Genomic DNA, 17,702 nt, shown 5'->3' on the forward strand with positions numbered 1-17,702 from the left:
TAAGACAATTCTTGTGCTCAAGGAACTCACATTCTAATGAGGAAACAATACATAAAAAAGGAACTGAAAAGGTATGTGTATGTGTATGTGGATTGATTTAGGGGCATGATAAAGTCATTCATCCATGATCTGAGGAGGTGTGAGTTCCTGAGTTAGTTTTATTTTGCAAAATGATGAATTCTGGAATCATGAAGTCCCCAGAGAGTAGCCTGAGTAGAAAAGCATGAGAATTCCCCTCTGCGTGCACCCCCTTAAATGGCAAAGGATCAGGGAGGAGCTCCCAGATGTTCATTTCCCACCCTCTCCAACCAGAAGGAAGGAGGGATTCCAGGGGCCAGGGGTATTGAGGAAACGAGAGCTTCTGAGTTGATTTCATATTGCAGAGTGATGAGTCTCTGCAGATGATGAAGTTCAGGAAAGTAGCCCAGTGGGACATGATGGCTTAGTTACATGTATAACACCCTGTTAAAATGCTTTGCTCATTTCAGTCTGGAAGGAACCCTTAAGTCCCTCTTGAACTTTAGAGAGTTTATTCTATATGGAAAGTTATGAGTGGAATCCCAATAACTCCAAGCCCCCAGTTAATAAAATTCCTAACATGTAGGTAGAGTTTGGGTTCTCTACCTAACTTTAACTTCTTATCTATCTCCAGTTAACCTCTGACCTCTTTGTGATTCAGGCAAAATTCAATGTTTTGGAAATATTTGGGTATGAAACAGGGAGCCCTCCCTTATAATGAAGAATGAAAAAAGAGAAAAAAAAATCAAACTAATAACACATCAACCAAGTCTGACATTATCCACAGAGTTCCATACCAATAGTCCCCTACCTCTACAAAGAAGCCAATACTAAAATTCTTATGCAGGGAATTCTTGCACTGGATTTAGGCCAAATGGACATACTTTAAGACATTCTTTATTTGTTTTGCTTATTAGGTGACCCTGGGCAAGTCACTTAACCTCTTAGGGCTCTAGACAACTCTTTAAGACTACAAATTGTAGGCCTTCATTGGTATCAAAGAATTCCTCATCCAAGAGCTCCTTTTATTAACTGAATAATTTCAGTCCGTGTCCCTGACTTTTTTGGTGACTATAGAATAGAATGTTTTTAATAAGCTTCCAAGCACATTTCTCCCATGAAATTCTCTAATACCCTTCTTCCCTTCAAAACTCACCCTGATTGTATTGTGTATTCTGGTCCTTGATTTCCAAAGGTTGCCATGTTGGACTTTGACTCTGCACTAGAGGAGGAAGGGAAAATCCGTTGGCTATTTGTCCCTAATTTCTCATACCTCTTGGGGGCTCCAATTAATACCCTCTCATCACTTTCCCAGCTTATTCCCATGGAACTTCAATATGGCCTTTAGACTATTCCAATCTCTGAACTCATACAAACTATAGGCTCTTTGAGGATAGGGATTGCTTCATTTTTATCTCTGTATTCTCAGCCACAGTTGTGCCTTGCATATAGTAGCCACTTAAATATGTGTGGAATTGAATTGTGTTCATCTTAACACTTTATGATAAGCTGTCTTGCTCTCTAGTTGTTCCTTCTGTTTAATTAATAGTAATAATAATAATAGTAATAATATGTAGATAAGGCTTTAAGTTTTGCAAAGTGCTTTACATATATATATGTATATATATGTACATATGTGTATATATACATACATATAAATCTCATTTGTTTAAATCCTGATGTCCCAAAAGGCTATAAGCCTTGGTGGGGACCAGGTTATGACTCTTAGAGGCAGCTAGGTGGCTCAGTGGATAGAGCACTAGGCCTGGAGTCAGAAAGACCTGAGTTCAAATCTGGTGTCAAACATATATTAGTTGTATGACTCCCGGCAAGTTATTTAACCTCTATTTCCATGACTGTAAGATGGGCCTAATAATAGCACCTACCTCCAGGGCTGTTATGAGGAACAAATGAAATAATATTTGTAAGGCACTTAGCAGAGTACTTGGCACATAGAAGGTGCTTCAGAAATGCTTGTCTCCTTCCCCAACCCCCATTTTGCCCTCCACAGCACAGTAAGCAATCAATATTTGTTGAAATTACTAAACTCTTGAGAAATAATAACATATCAGAATCTAATGATAGTCAAGTGCTCCTGCCTTCCATGATTAATCTTCTCCACCCCCCCACCAGATAGTATCTCACCAAGGACTTGTTTTAACAATCCGGCTAGCAGCTTCTGTGGGGGCATAAGATCCACCCACAGCCAGCACCCAGGAGGCTGCTGGCACGCCAGGAAAGCACAGGTTCTTTTCATCTGCTTAACCAAGGAAAGCACGGTGAAGGAGTTGACAAGCTTACTTTAATCTAGCATACAGACTACATTCAGTTAGTTCAGGGGAGCATACAGACAGCATTCAGTTAGTTCAGGGGAAAAAACAGCCAGCACCCTGAACTTTAGAACATTCATTTAGTTCGGGGGAAAAATCCAGCACCCCGAACTTCAGAACAAAATACAAACAAATTACAAATATCAACAGACAGACCCAATACAATTCATAGTTACCATCATCTAGGTTCATCCCGAAAGCTCGGAGCACGGGCTGGCCCAGAGTCACACTCGCCACCGCTGCCACTCCAACTGAAAAGGGATCTTCAAGCTGTCTTCTCCCCTCTTATAGAGTTTTTGACATCATCAAGCACCGCCTGAATGACCAGAGCTGATTGGTTCTTGAGTTGGCCCCTCCCCCTAGGACCCTGGGAGGTTCACATCCACGTAGACTAGGTTAATACCCAATAGGGCATGGCTCTGGAGTTAACACCTCCCCTTAGCCAGCCCCATGAATCGTCACAAAGAGGCAGACCTAAACCCACATGGTCTAAAAGCCTCTGCTGTCCCAGACATGTAAACTAGGCCCTCCCTGGAGTTAGCCCTAGCAGGGACCCAGCACCCAGCAAGGCTCAATGAGATAAACTGAGTTACTCAAAGAAAACAAAGGCCATTTTGCGTACCGACACAGGACTTAATTCTACAGAATGAATGTCCTGTTAGATGGTACTCCAAACATCATTCCCAAAGGCTGATAAACTCACAGAAATAGAGAGGTAAATTCAGGCAGGGGACAACTCCAAGTCTTTCCTTGTCTAAATATACCCTGGGAAATTAGTTCTGGATCTAATATAGTCTGTGGTAGGCCTGGAGATACAGATTAAATAGGGTCCATGTGTGTGTGTGTGTGTGTGTGTGTGTGTGTGTGTGTGTATGTAGTTGTCCATTCTCCAGATCCTTGAATTCAAATAATCTCAGTGGTCTATGTTCAGTTGTTCTAATACACTGTTCTATTTAAAAACTTATATTTAATTAAGTAGGAAAACATGCTGTATTCTTATTTTGTCAGTAATCCATGCCTACTTACATCTATTTCCTCCTCTAGAAAGTTTAGTTGTTTAGACCATGGAGCATAATCATCCACTTACTGGTAGCTTACCCAAATTACTGGAAACAACAATTTCTAGAATGCCCCAAGAACCTTCTAGACTGTCTTTAAATTTTAACCTAGGGATAAGCTAGATTATCTGGCTGTTCAAGTTTCCACCATTGTTCCTTGTCTGTTGGGTTTGGGATCTGAAGCCTTGGCCAAAAAAAAGAAAACCCAAGACCTCTTCATATAGTAGAGGTGTAAGGCATGCCTGTATTCGCATTAATAATCATTAGTAACATGTATCATTGCCTTCCAGGGTGAAGGAGTTGCTTACAGAGGTCGGATCCTGGTTGAACTGTGTACTTTACTTGAGAAAACACCCCCTGACAAAAAAGTTGAAACCATACCCAGTGATGACTTGTTGGTTGTTGAGGTAACTTCTGAGCTCACATATCATGTTAATCAATTCAAATGTTCTTAATGTTTATACAAGTTAGAGGATTGCTTGTACTCAGGTTGTATTTTTTTTCTTGGTCCATTTTAGATCAGGAAATGCATCTGAGGGTTGACTGGGAAATCAAAAGGTCAGTTTTATGCTTAGAAGGTGCTTTACATAGATCATAAATTTGGTTGTCAATCGTCTTTTGAGATAGATCATTTAATGTCATTATCCTCATTTTCTAGCTAAGGGAAATGAGGCTTAGAGAACTTAAGTGACTTATCCAATATCATAGTAAGGAAAAGGTGTCATTTCAACACTCTAAGGATCCATGACTTCATCTGTTTGAGTATTCTCTCCTTACTGTAGTAGATAGTGTTTATAAGTTGCTATGGCTGAAAAAAAGTATCACCTGTTAGCCAATCAACTAGTAATGAGCACCGCCCCCCAAGTTAGCTAGGCTGGTCTTTGGATGATGGACACGCATCCAGTCTAGTTGCATCTGGACTTGAATCTCTTTGGTGGGTAGCTTATCCTTCAAGAATCCTGGGCCTGTAATGAGACTTCAGAACAGGTCCTCCTTGGAGGAGTGTATGATCATTACCATTTTCCACTTGTAGAAACTGATAGTCTAAAATGATCAGGTCAGAAACTGAGAGATGAAGTGAAAGAATCAGCATGGTTTCATCGAGAACAGGTCATGCCAGACTAGTCTCATTCTTTTAGAGAAGATAAAGAAATGATGGACTAAATGGTAATATAACTAGATAGATTTAGATAGGTTGCTGAACTCAAAGAGTAGCTGTTAATGGTAGGAGGTCTGAGGTGAGGGGCCCTGATTGGACACCTTCTGGAGTACTGGGCATCATCATTTAGAAACAACATTGATGAGCCTAAGAGAGTTCAGAGGAGGGCTACCAGGAGAGTGAAAGGTCTTGAATTCATGATATATGAGAACCAGTTGAGGAAACTAGGCATGTACAATCTGGAAAAGAAAAGACTCAGTGGGGCTATCTGACTTTAAGTATCTGAGAACTTGTCATATAAAAGAGGGATTGAACTCATTCTGTTTGGCCCCAGTGGGCAGAACCGGGAGCAATGAGTAAAAATAAAAAAACAAAAATAAACAAATTTAGGCTCTTTGCGAGGAAACATTTCTCAGCAATTAGAGATGTTCCAATATGGAATGAACTGCATTGAAGGTTTTGGGTTCCTCCCCCTTTGAAGTTTTCAAATGGAGGTTTGATGACCACTTGTCAGTTTTGTTACAATGGATATTCCTTTCATATGAATTGTTGTAAATGGCCCCTGAGTTCTCTTCCCACTCTCAGATTCTATAATTTCTCTGTGTGACTCCTCCAAGGTCACACAGTAAGTGGTATGGGTTTGGGGCTTAATTCTTTCCACTCTACTAAGCTTCTTCATTTTATATGAAGGATATGAAAGTCAGGATAACTGCCAGGATTACTTAAGCCAGACTTCATCTATGACATTTTTAGAACATGAGTAATAAAGGCACTTAAGTAATATAGGCAGAAAAGGCTAAATGAGATTAAACATCCAATGGAAACTTAAGTTCAGCCCACTCTTTGGAGGTACAAGTGGGCTGCAACACATTACAAATGAGGAATTGCACAGAAGATGTGTTGTAAAGGATGTCTGTCATCAAAAAATGTGGGACTGGAAAAAAAAGATGGGCCTACCATGTGCCACCAATGAGAGGTTACTGATGGACAGCTCTTATTCTCCATTTGGATCCTCATAATGTCAAGAAAATGATGACACTTACTATGTGTGTGACCTTGGGCAAGCCGCTTAACCCCAATTGCCTTGCCTTGACCCCCCATTCAAAAAAATAAAAAAGAAGGAAAGAAAATGAAGGGAAGACCTCCAACATGTTGGGTGGTCCACCTGTGGTGATGTTATGGAAGGACAAAGATAAAGGTCATACCAAAGTCACAGGTGTGGATGGGTTACATATATGACACTACTTTTAAGATCTGCTGTCTATTTCCTGAAGGTTCTGAAAGGTCAAAGAAGCATTTATTCAGTTGTGCTTCTTTTTTTGTTTTAAATAATATTTTTCCAATTATATGTAAAGATAATTTTTAACATTCATTAAAAAAATTCTGTTCCAAATTTTCTCCCTCCTTCACTCCCTTCCCCTCCCCGAGATGGTAAGCAACTTTGACATAGGTTATACATGTGTATCATGAAAAACATTTCCATATTAGTCATGTTGTGAAAGACAGCACAGAGCAAAAGAAAAACATGAAAAAATAGTCAGCTATGCTTCTTATCAAAACTTAGCATTGTACTAAAACGCTGCATGATTTCCAGTAAGAGTTGACAAACAGAGGTTATTCTGGATAAAACCTCAGCTAACCAGAAAACTGCCTTTACCAACAGTGAAATTTTACTGTGGTTACTCTCCCTTTAATTCATAAGGCACGAAAGACCGTCACAAGTCCTTGAGACAGTAGTCTGGTCCTGGCTGCAAGGGAGACGTGCTCTTGAGGCACACCCATAGCTGAGCAGGTGGGCATGATCATGAATCACTTTGAAGAGTCATTGAAGTGCTATGAATTGGGGAAAGCCCAAGGGAAATCAGTCAGGAAATTCCTACTTGGGGTCAAATTGTTCTGACTGCATTCCACAGTGGAACGCTGTCAATGGGTTCTGTGACTTAGGCTGAACAATGACACACAGACCAACAAAGAAACTGGATGGAAGTGAATAGATAGAATCATGGGTTTAGAGCAGGGAAGACCCTTAGAGCTCATCTAGTCCAAGCACCTCATTTCACAGATGAGGAGGAAATTAAGGCCTGGGGAGAGTAAAGGACTTGTCCAAGGTCACCTAAGTAGTTAGTGGCAAAGTCAGAATTTGAACCCATGCTCTGACTCCAAATCCAACACACTTCCCAAAAAAATCTCACCCAGACTGATTGATGGTCTACAAAGTCATGGTAGCATCTCTTTCAAAAGGTCTGGATTGAGATTTTTTCAAACCATTTCACTCATGTACTTTATCTTATCTACTGTATGAAATGAGATATCATACGTAAAGCATTTTGCAAACCTTAAAGTACTATATAAATAATGACTGTTGTTTTTGTTGTTGTTATATTTTATATTGGCCGGCAAGGACTACCCAGTGCCCAAAGCCAGTCTACTGGCACAAAAGTAGGAGCTTGGACAGTGGCTGTATGTACAGGACGAGTTATATCGGGCAGGGTTTCCAACAGCTACTAGACGGTATTTGGAAGTGAGCCAGCACCAATAAAAGTAGGCAGTGAAGCATGACTTCAAAAAGACCCGTGTAGCTATAGATTACAGTGGTGGGAGCTGCAAGAAACTGGTAGGAGGACCAATTAGTCCGGACATGCAGGCAACAAAGATGGCGGGGCTTTTCCTGAGCACAGGCATGGGACAGAAATGTGAATCCAAGAGACAACATGGCCATTTGCCTTCAAATTACTATTGCAATCAACCCCCAAAGGACAGTCTTCATATGTGCATAGTGTGGAGAGGGTTGTTAGGCACACTAGTGATTCAGTGATGTCAAAAGCTACTAAATGGGATCACCATTGTCAGTATAATCAATCAATAAGCATTTAAGTGCCTACTATGTGCCAGGCAATGTGGTGAGTGTTGAGAATAAAAAGACAAAGAATGAAACAATTCCTCCTCTCCAGGAACTTGCATTCTAATGACAAGAGAGGCATCATGGTATAAGGGGAAATAAATCTTGTCTTGGAGCCAGGAGATCAGGCTTCAAATATTGGCTGTGCTATTGGCTGTCATCCTTAGGTAAATCACTTAATTGCCTTTGGGCTTCAGTTTTTTTCACCTATAAAATGAGCAGTTTGACAAGATGATCTTAGTATTATCAATTTAGAGTTGGAAAAGACCTTAGAAGTCATGTGGTTCAATCTCTTCATTTTAGAGTTGGGCAAAATGAGACATAGCAAGTCTAAATGATGTGGACAAAGTGACACAGATCATCAGCACCAGAGCCAGGATTCAAACTCAGGTCCCACTTCTTCAAGTTCAGGACTCTTTCCACTATCCTATGCTGAGGGAGTTGGGCTAGATGGCCTTGGAGATCTCTTCCAGTTTTAAATCTATAATTGTTTAATCAATTAGAAATTAACTTGCAAGAGAAAAGATTCTTCAATTTTTTTTTCTCCTGTTGTAACCCACAGAAGTATCAGCGCAGGCGAAAGTATAGCCTGTCTGCAGTATTTCATTCAGCGACCATGCTGCAAGACATCGGAGAGCCCGTTCAGTTTGAAGTAAGCATTGGCAACTATGGTAATAAGTTTGATGCCACCTGCAAGCCTTTGGCATCAACAACTCAATACAGTCGGGCTGTGTTTGATGGTAAGAAAGATCTTTAGCACTGGATGACTTTGATTCCTTCCCTCCCACCTGGGCAATGCATGCACCATTAGCTGGTTAACTACTTATGGGGAGAGAGTGTGTCTTACCCATCTTCAGATTCTCCACAAGGCCTTTGACAGAGTAGTCTTTAGATAGAAAAATGTTGAGTGAATGAATGAATGAGAGTTTTCACTTTCCTTTTAGTATTTTTTGGGGGAAGATAGCCTAAAAAGAATATAACCATAGGGCAAGGCACAATAAATAGGAGCTGCACACCCCTTCCTGCATTTTTATTAGGTACTTAATATTCTGAGCTGAACATTGAGGAGTGAAAGGTCAATGGGATAAAATCTCTGAGTCAGATTATGCCCCAAACCTATCCCCGTGCCTCTACCCTGTCATATACTCCTTTCTCAGGCTGGGCAGGCCACATAAAGAGCACATAAAGAGGGACAGGGTGACCTGCCAAGCTATGAATTTCTTCTCTGTCTCATCCCCATGCAGAGAATGGGGAGGAAGAATGGAGCCCATGGCACAGGCATTACATTTCTGAAAATTTAGAATCTACTTTAGCCCAGTTCGTGACTTACTGTGCTTATGGAAAGGCCTTCTGTAAAAGACCAGAATAAGAAGTAAAAACAAAACAAACCTGAAACCTAGAGATGTACTATGTATTATTGAGGTTTCTCAACCAGAGAAAAAGAGTCAGAAGTGGAAATTTCTATTTTTTTATTTGGAGCTGTTATTTTGGAAAATATGTCTATTATTCTTAATCCTAGAGAAATGACTCTGAAGTTAAGCAACTCACCCAATGATCCCACAGGTAGTATAAGTCAAAAGCTGGTCTTGAACTCAGATCTTCCAGATTCCAAAGCTATCCAAGGCTATTCCAAGCCATGACACCATGCTGCCTCTTACTACACTTGATAAGGCAGGGAAAATGGACAAAGATATTATTATACAATTTTCGACAAGGGTTGAAGCAAAAAGGATTTCTGGCTAACCCCCAGGTAAATAGAATATTAAATGAACCAGAATGCTCCATTTTTTGAGCATTCTGGTTAATCAGTTAGGGGCCTCATCTGAAAGATTATTTCATAAACAAGTAACATTTCAAGTATTAAATGTAAATGCTGATCTATGAATTTCTATACTAGGGAATTTCTATTATTATTTGCCGTGGTCCCAGACAAAGCCGGTGGTGACTCTGACTTCTTATTGGGAAGACATTAGTCACAGACTGGATGCAGTGAACACTCTTCTAGTCATGGCAGAACGGCTGGTAAGTCATTCCAAATCTCCTGTTGTCACTCCTGTCCCTCTTTCTACCCTCAACTTTCTCCTAGAGGTTTAGCAAAGATGATATCCTAAGCAAAAAGGAAGAGAAGAATCAATCAGTCCACAGTCATTTATTAAGTATTTACTATGTGCCCAGCACTAGGGACCCAGTCAAAAAGCAAAAGCAGACCCTGCCCTTGAGGAGCTTATATTTGAATGGAGTAAACAATATATACATTAATAGATATATACAGAGTAAATGCAAGGTGACTTGAGATGAGAAGGCACTGGGAATTGGGTAGGGGTGCCTGTAATGAGTTCCAGGAAGATTGAAATAGAACGTTAAAGCATAGGGTGGGTGTTTTGATGCTAGGGCAGTGAAGGTTCATACCAAAGAGAAAAATTCCAATGAACAAAAGTTGGATTCTGATTTTCCTTCCCTTTGTAGTGCCTTCCTCATAGGAGGTTGGGATTTCCTTTGGTAGAGATACTATTATTCCATTTTTCATGCTCAATTAATGCTATGGATGGGGGTGGGGTGGTAGAGGAAGTTGTTTTAGGCTGGGATGGGGAGGATTGCACTTCCAGACCCTTCTGCACAAGCCAAAAACACTAAGACCACTTCTATGAGATGAAATTCTGGCGATGAACTTGTTCTGGTCTTAGTGGTTTTATCCCCTTCTTAGACTGGCCATTCACTAACGACCTATTCTGATACCCTGTATTGGAATGGAAGTGACCCTAGTCCACCAGGACCAATCCAGAGAAGCATAAGCTTTGACAAATCCTTCCACACTGGAATGGCTTTGGATATGGGTCTGGCCATGAGCTGATATCTGTCCTCAGAGGTCCATACTAGCCAAGTGCTCAAAGGATCCATGTTTTAGATCACAGAGGCTGATGGGGAGCACCCACTAAGGTGAGGAAGGACTGCAATCTAATGTCACTGAAGGAAGTGAAGTCTTAGACCATTTGAAGATCAGGGATAATCTTTCCTAAGGCCCAGCTTAGCAGCACCAGGGCTCAGTAGGCCAGATGGACCTAGATACTAGATAGATCCATCAGGACAGATCAGGTGTTTCTGTAAGACACAGAATCATAGATCCAGAGCTAGAAGGGGTCTCAGAGGCCATCTAGTCCAATGCTATCATTTTACAGATGAGGAAACTAAGGCACATGGAGGGCAAATGAATTGCCCAAGGTCATATGCATGAGGGGAAGGAGGATTTGGACCTGAGTCCTCTGGCTTGAGAGCCTTCTGCCTCCATGGCAGTGGATACAAAGAGGAAGCTTGGATTGGTGGGTTGGAAAATGGCACTGTGCTTGTTCCTGGGGATATAAAGACAGAAATGGAACGGTCCCTGCCCTCAAGAAGCTTATATTCTATTGGAGTGAGAGAGCACACATGCATATATAAGTATACATAAAATATATATATGAAATAAATACAAATAATTATGGGAGGAATCAGGAAAGGCCTCAGGTAGGAAGTGGCTTTTTAGCTGATCTTCTAGTGATTCTGAGAAATGGAGGTGAGCATTTTAGGCAGATGATCAGAGCTAGTAGTGGGGTATCCCAGTAGGTGGGTTGGGGTACAGACTGGGAAGTCTAGGTAGGCATACAGTGTCTGGGTCCTTTACCAGTGGGCTTCAGGAACCCAGCTGCAGTGCCTGGACTTTGGGTGTCCTTTGCAAGGTTGCATGATGGCAAGGTAGAGTCCCCATCCAGGAGGGCCTGCAGTATACAGCAAGAATCCAGGGCAGGTGATTACGTACAGGAAATATGATAAGGACCTCGTTCCTGTAGTTCCAGCTACAGAACCCATTGCCCAGCCCATCCTTTCTCCCCTATTTTTACACATGAGTAAGCTGAGACCTGGAGAGGTTAAGCAGTTTACCCAAAGTCACACAGCTTGTGAAGTGAGGGGATGGGGAGAGCTTTATCACCAAGGAAGAAAGCAAAAGCTGAATTGGTTAGAGTTGTGGCCCCAAGCTAGGCATCTATGGACCTTTTTTATTCTCCCTGACTGGGCTGGGTGGATCCCAGAGCCTGGGTGGGGCTAAGCCTGACCGTGGCATTAAAAGGAACCAGCTGAAGTGGCACAAGGGCAAGGAGCCAGGCTGATCATTATCTAGCTTTTAGTAAGTGGGGCATGGGCTGTGTCTGCACCCTTTAGGTGACTCAGATCGTGGGATGACTTCCCTTATCATTTTTTGTCATTTTCTTGTTTTGGTGATTCTGCACGATAGCTCTTGTTCTCCCTCACTTCACCCATGTAGACAAGCCTTATTCAGGCAGTGAAAGTCAGTGTGAATCATCAAGGGACAGAAAAACCAGCGGGGAGGCCCCTGATCCAGGACTGGTGGCAGGCCAAGTTCTGGCCCTGATGGGAATTAAAAAAAAAAAAGGCCTCAAGACATTTCCTGTGAATAGAGGGCAGTGGCTGCTGTTGTTTAATACCTGAGGATACCTAATGTTCTAGGACTGTGGGATGGGAAAAATGCCCCACCTATAGCCCAACCACAACTAACCAAGGTCTATGATAAGCCAGGAGACAGAGGGTAGCACTCTTGGATTGGAGTTTCAAGGCTAAGCCTACAAAATCAGTCAGCTCTGCAGGAATTGCTTTTAAGATATAAAAACAACAATTTTTAGAATTTAGTATTAGGTGGAAACAGAAAGTTCCTCATGGTTAAGAGGGCATTTCAAACCATCAAAACCAATAAATCAACATTTGTTAAGTACCTGTTATATCCCAACCTCCTATGAGGAAGGCACAGTGCCAGGTGTTGGAGTTACAAAGACAAGAATGAAACTGTCCCTGCCCTCCAGGAGCTTCTATTTCATCCATTATTTCACTGCTGAGACAACTCTCCCCCACCACTACAATATCCTTTTAAAGAAAGAAATTAGCAGTAACCAATGTGTGTGTGTGTGTGTGTTCTAAATGCACATCCACCTGACCTTTGTATGTTAAATATTTTTCCATTTCTTGATTATAAGTAACTTGAAGGGAGGTGAGTAAGGGGAAGAATTGGGAATGATTGAAGAGGTCTTGGAAGACAAACATAAGACCCTTTTCTAACCAATTTTCCTTATTCTCCTCCACCCCCCCCCCCCCCATGTATTTTAGCACTTGAACATGGAGAATTTAAAATCAGGAATACAAGCCAAAATTCCTGGGAACCGTTTGGCTGAAATGTGGCTGAAGCTGATTGATGACCTTATAGAAGACACAAGGTAAACTCATCTTCTTCTAGATTTCCTACCTGGGCCGGTGGTAAGTACTTTGTCATAGTCACAGATCACATAGCCCTTCCCTCTTTTACAGATAAGGAAGCTGAGGCCCAAAGATATTAAAACAACTTGCCTACTCATAGCTAGTAGAGTCTGGATTTCAAGCCCAGGTTTCCTGACTTCCCCTTGATACGCTCAGAGCCTCCAGAATTGTTGTCTTTAAAATCATAATAATAATATCAAAGGTTCTAAAAAGCCTCCTCTGGGAAGGGAGTGGTGGCAATTGCACAAATATAGGAAATCTCCAGATTCTGCCTTTGTGCTAAGTAGCCTAAGGAAGCTATGGTCAGCCCCACCCAGCATGCCCAGTTCAATCTGCTTTACTCAATCTGCCCAACCCAGCCTACCCACTTCCATAGCTGGGTGTGAGAAGAGCTTCACTCTTGTGTGCCAGTAGCAGGGGCAGAGAGAAAGATGAGGCCTCTCTCTGCCCCGTTCCTTCCACAAACCCACACTGACCACTCTGGACAGATTTAAAGCAAAATGGATGTGCTGTCATGGATGTGGGGAGTAAGGGGAGGGAGATATCCCCCTCCCTTTTTCTTTAATGGAACAGCATTCCTAAATTTGCAAACAATCTAAAACCAAAGCTGTTTAATTTGCAGTTTTATTAAATGCCTCGTGACTTCTAAATCCATTACCAAGTTCAGTTGCCACTTGATGACTGGGCCAATCCTAGGTTATGACTGAAGAGACTTCTGAGATCTTTGAGGAGTCTGACATTTAAAAGGAGCTTGTTCCAGATCCAGGCTAAGGATTCTCTACCAAACTAGTGGGATACTGGAATTCCAGAAAGGATTATTATGCCAAACAACCAGAACTAGCTAGATTTTATTTTTCCTGAAGGCTGTTGAAATGCCCAGGAATTTCTCTGTATCTTTGTGCCCCCTGGTGGTGTAACTAGTAATGACAAGTCAGTTTGAGCAATGAAGGGAATTTTAATTTAATTCCTTGTTGAGTTCTAGTTACTGTTTGAAACATTGGGGTGGGGGTGGGAGTGGGGGTGGAGGTCACGTGCCCACTTTCATTTTAAATGCTCATTTCTTTGATTGAAACCTTCAAAACTTTGGGCAAAAATCATTCAGATGATATCAGACGTGTATATTTTATAATTGAGCTCCCTTTAAAATTGCTGGGGATTGTAGGCTTTGTTAAAAAAAAATAACATGATGTAGTGAACAGAGTCAGAAAGAACTGGGTTCAAATCCTGCCTCGGGCACATACCAGCCATGTGACACTAGGTAAGTTATTTTACCTCTGTGTGGCACAGGTAACTGCCTAGGACCTACTACTCCAGATTTTATTAATCTGTCTTTGCCTACGTGCTGGGCAATAGGACAGAACAGGATCTGTGTTGGAGGGCGAGATCAGGCATTGTATTTGATAAACAAAATGTGTCATACAGCTTCACTACATCCCAGCATGTGATTGCAACATTTAAAACTTATGTAATAAGAAATCCTCGGTTTAAGGACATGTTCAGTCATTTTCCATCATGCCCAAATCTCTGTAACCCCACTTTTGAGGGTTTTCTTGGCAGAAATACTGGAGTGGTTTGCCATTTCCTTCTTCAGTTCTTTTTATAGGTGACGAAACTGAAATAAACAGGTTTAAGTGATTTGCCCAGGCTACACGGCTGGACTGGATTTAAACTCAGAAAGATGAATCTTCCTGACTCCAGACCTGGTACTCTATCCACTGTACCACCTAGCTGCTCTTAAGGATATACATACTTTTTTTTTGGGGGGGGGGGATGAGGAGATTGGGGTTAAGTGACTTGTCCAGGGTCACACAACTACTAAATGTCAAGTGTCAGGTCTGAGGCCTAATTTGAACTCAGGTCCTCCTGACTCCAGGCCTGGCACTCTACCCTCTGCTCCACCTACTTGTAAGGACATACATACTTTAAAAAAAATATCTCTGTTTAGCAGTCTGGGCAAAATTCTACAAGTAGAACTTCCAGTAACTAAGGGGGTTTTGCAAGGAATTTTGACTATGCTAATAGTACCTTCCTGAGGGTGCTTCCTCCCCCACCTACCTCACCGCCAGCCTTGTCTAATTGCATCCTTCCTCCCATGCTCAGCTCTTCCCCTGCTGGTCTCACAGCCTGCCATGTCCACCGGCAGCCCTGCCTCCCTGCCCTCATCTTCAGCAATATAGAAACTTCTAGGTGCTACAAGGTGTGCTTCCTTCCCTTTCCAGATGAACCCCAACCCCACTTTCTCCAAGTGCAAATCTTGTTAATTATTGCTCTTCTGCTAGGGATGAGGAGCTTAGGGAGTACTGGGGACTGATAACAATGCCCATTTACCAGCCGGGGTGATGTGATGGAAAGGGCACTGGAGAGGGTAGGCAAGATGATGGATGTCTAAGGCCCCTTCCAACCGCAAGGTTTAATGATGCTATGAGCCTATGAACCCAGGGTCAAATTCTGTCTATACTACTACCTAGCTGTGCAACCAAGCTCTCACTTCACTTAATCATTCTGGCTTCAGTTCCCATATCTTTAAAGGCTTGGTTCCTTCTTCTGGCTTGGGCATTCTTGAATTCTAGGAAGCCAGAAAAGGCACTCACAACCATCCCCTGCTGCCCTTCATCTTTTCAGACTTCTCCACAGACCACTAGACAAGTAGGATGAGTTAGATTAGGACCAACACCCTGTATCCCACACTCAGAGGTCTGAGACTGTCCCTGACGTCAGAGCTGTATGCTGCCAGACTCGCTCAACTTTCTACCCTCTGTGATTTAGAGGGAGCAGCTAGGTGGCACAGTGGATAACATGCCTGCCCTGGGGTCAGGAGGACCTGAGTTCAAATCTGACTTCAGGTGCTTACTAGATGTGTGAGCCTGAACAAGTTGCTTAACCCGGTTTGCCTCAGTTTCCTCATCTGTAAAATGGTCCGAAGAAGGAAATGCCAAACTACTCCAGAATCTTTGCCAAGAAAATCCCAAGTGGGATCCTGAAGAGTGGGACACAACCAAAACACAACTGAAAAGTGCCTGCCTAATTTAAAGTGTTTGTATGAAGCCCTGTGGCAGTGAGGTGGGACAGTGGACAGAGTGCCCAGCCTAGAGTCAGGAGGACCTGAGTTCAAAGTGGTCCTTAGACCAGACACTTGACACTTACTAGCTGTGTGACCCTGTTTGCCTCAGTTTCTTCATCTGTAAAATGAGCTGGAGAAGGAAATGGCAAAGCATTCAAGTATCTTTGCTGAGTAAACTCCAAATGGGGTCACAAAGAGTCGGACATGACTGAACAACAATGAAGCCCTGTATAATTTCAGAATATTTTGTAGCCACCATATAGATGGCAAAACTCAGGCAATCTTTGTGGCCTGACTTAAGACATTTGTGATACTGTGATACAGGCTTGGGGAAGACCAGGTTTTTTCTCTAATGTTTTCAAATTTTCAGATTTCAAGTGACTACGTGCTGAAAGATTATTATTGAAAGATCATTGCTCTTTCTTTATGTTTTTGTTTTTAGCATGCCATTGCCTCCATTAGAAGGAAAATCCAACGTCACCATTCTAGACACTCAGATCCAAAAGCTGCGTCTCAGATCCCTTGTCCAGATCCAGGAAGCAGCAGCAAGAATGAAGTCTGAAGCCACAGATGTAAAGTCCACTTTGATGGAGATTGAAGATTGGTTCGATAAACTAATGCAACTTAGTGAAGAGGTTAGAACTTTAAAATAGGTCAAGTCGATCTGGGAGAATGGGTGCTTCTATGCAAAGATGTTGGCCATGTAACGTCTGTGAAGAGTTACCACAAGCTAACGTTTTACTGAAGACTAACATGGGAACAGTGGAACAAGTAGTGTCTTGTCCCAGATCCTTTAAAGGTCAGCTTGGTTGGAGAACAATTCTTGGGATGTAGGCATGGTCTAGTCTGGCCCTCTCTCCATGGGCTAGTTAGGAAGCCACACTGGAAGTATTATATTCTTCTGATTAGCTCTAGGGATGGGTCTCCATGGTTCTGGACCAAACTAGACCCTGTGGTCATCTCTTGGTTGGGTCAGACCTCTGGGCCTATTCTGTATATCTCCAGGCTTAGTCACTAGTTAGGACCAACAGTGTTGGGGCTGACCTGACAATGAACTTTTCTGCAGGGGTGGTCACTGGTGGCTCCACAGATTCATTAGCCAATGCTCACCTAACTACATGAGGTAACATTCCAGTCTAGAATTTTAATATTGGCTGCCAGTGAATTGTTTGGTGGGAAGATTTATATAACCACAGAAATAAAGAAATTCAGGCCAACAGGGAAGAGGAATGAAAAACAGGAAAGGAGAAAAATGATTCTATCTTCTCAGATTAAACTGGAGGAAAAGACTGGAGACCCCCCTGGGTCCAGAGTGTTAGTGAGGGAAGGATAACTGGAGGCCAGGCTGGTGAAAAGCCTTGACATCCTGTTGTATGAAGACTGCTTGAAATAACTGGAATGTTTAGCCCAGAGAGGAATAGACTTAGTGAGGACATAGAGGGTCATCGTGTGGAAGAGAAATTAAATTTATTCTATTTGGCTCTAACAGACAAAACAAAGAACGATGCTGAGTCAGGTTTTCCCTCCAGGTAAATAAAAGCTTTCTAACAGATTTAATCTATAAATATTTATTAACTGCTTAATGTGAGCCAGGTACTAGGCACTGAGAATACAAATATGAAGAATGAAATAGTCCTTGACCTTAATGAGTTTACATTTTATGGTTGAAAATCCCACATATGCATGTAAGTATATACAAATACTTAAGGATCATTTCTGCCAAAAACAAAAAATAGGCAGATATAAAGTGCACACAGAGAGTAAATACAAGGTGATTTGGGTCAGGAGGCCTCTGTGTGTGTGTGTGTGTGTGTGTGTGTGTGTGTGTGTGTGTGAGTGTGTGAATCAGGAAAGGCCTCATGTAGGAGGTACCAATTGA

The 17,702-nt window shown here is 42.1% G+C and overlaps 1 protein-coding gene across 1 annotated transcript in view; it reads left to right on the forward strand.

Annotated features, from left to right (window-relative positions):
* The window catches only part of MYOF (myoferlin), a 153,647-nt gene that overhangs the window by 89,052 nt on the left and 46,893 nt on the right, over positions 1–17,702 (forward strand). Inside the window, exons 19-23 of the mRNA XM_036735055.1 lie at positions 3,697–3,813; positions 8,027–8,204; positions 9,362–9,486; positions 12,616–12,722; positions 16,266–16,458. Of these exons, the coding sequence (XP_036590950.1) occupies positions 3,697–3,813; positions 8,027–8,204; positions 9,362–9,486; positions 12,616–12,722; positions 16,266–16,458 (720 nt within the window). The remainder of the gene's footprint in view (positions 1–3,696; positions 3,814–8,026; positions 8,205–9,361; positions 9,487–12,615; positions 12,723–16,265; positions 16,459–17,702) is intronic.

The sequence above is a fragment of the Trichosurus vulpecula genome, chromosome 8 (genome assembly GCF_011100635.1).
Source record: "Trichosurus vulpecula isolate mTriVul1 chromosome 8, mTriVul1.pri, whole genome shotgun sequence".
Lineage (NCBI taxonomy): Eukaryota > Metazoa > Chordata > Mammalia > Diprotodontia > Phalangeridae > Trichosurus > Trichosurus vulpecula.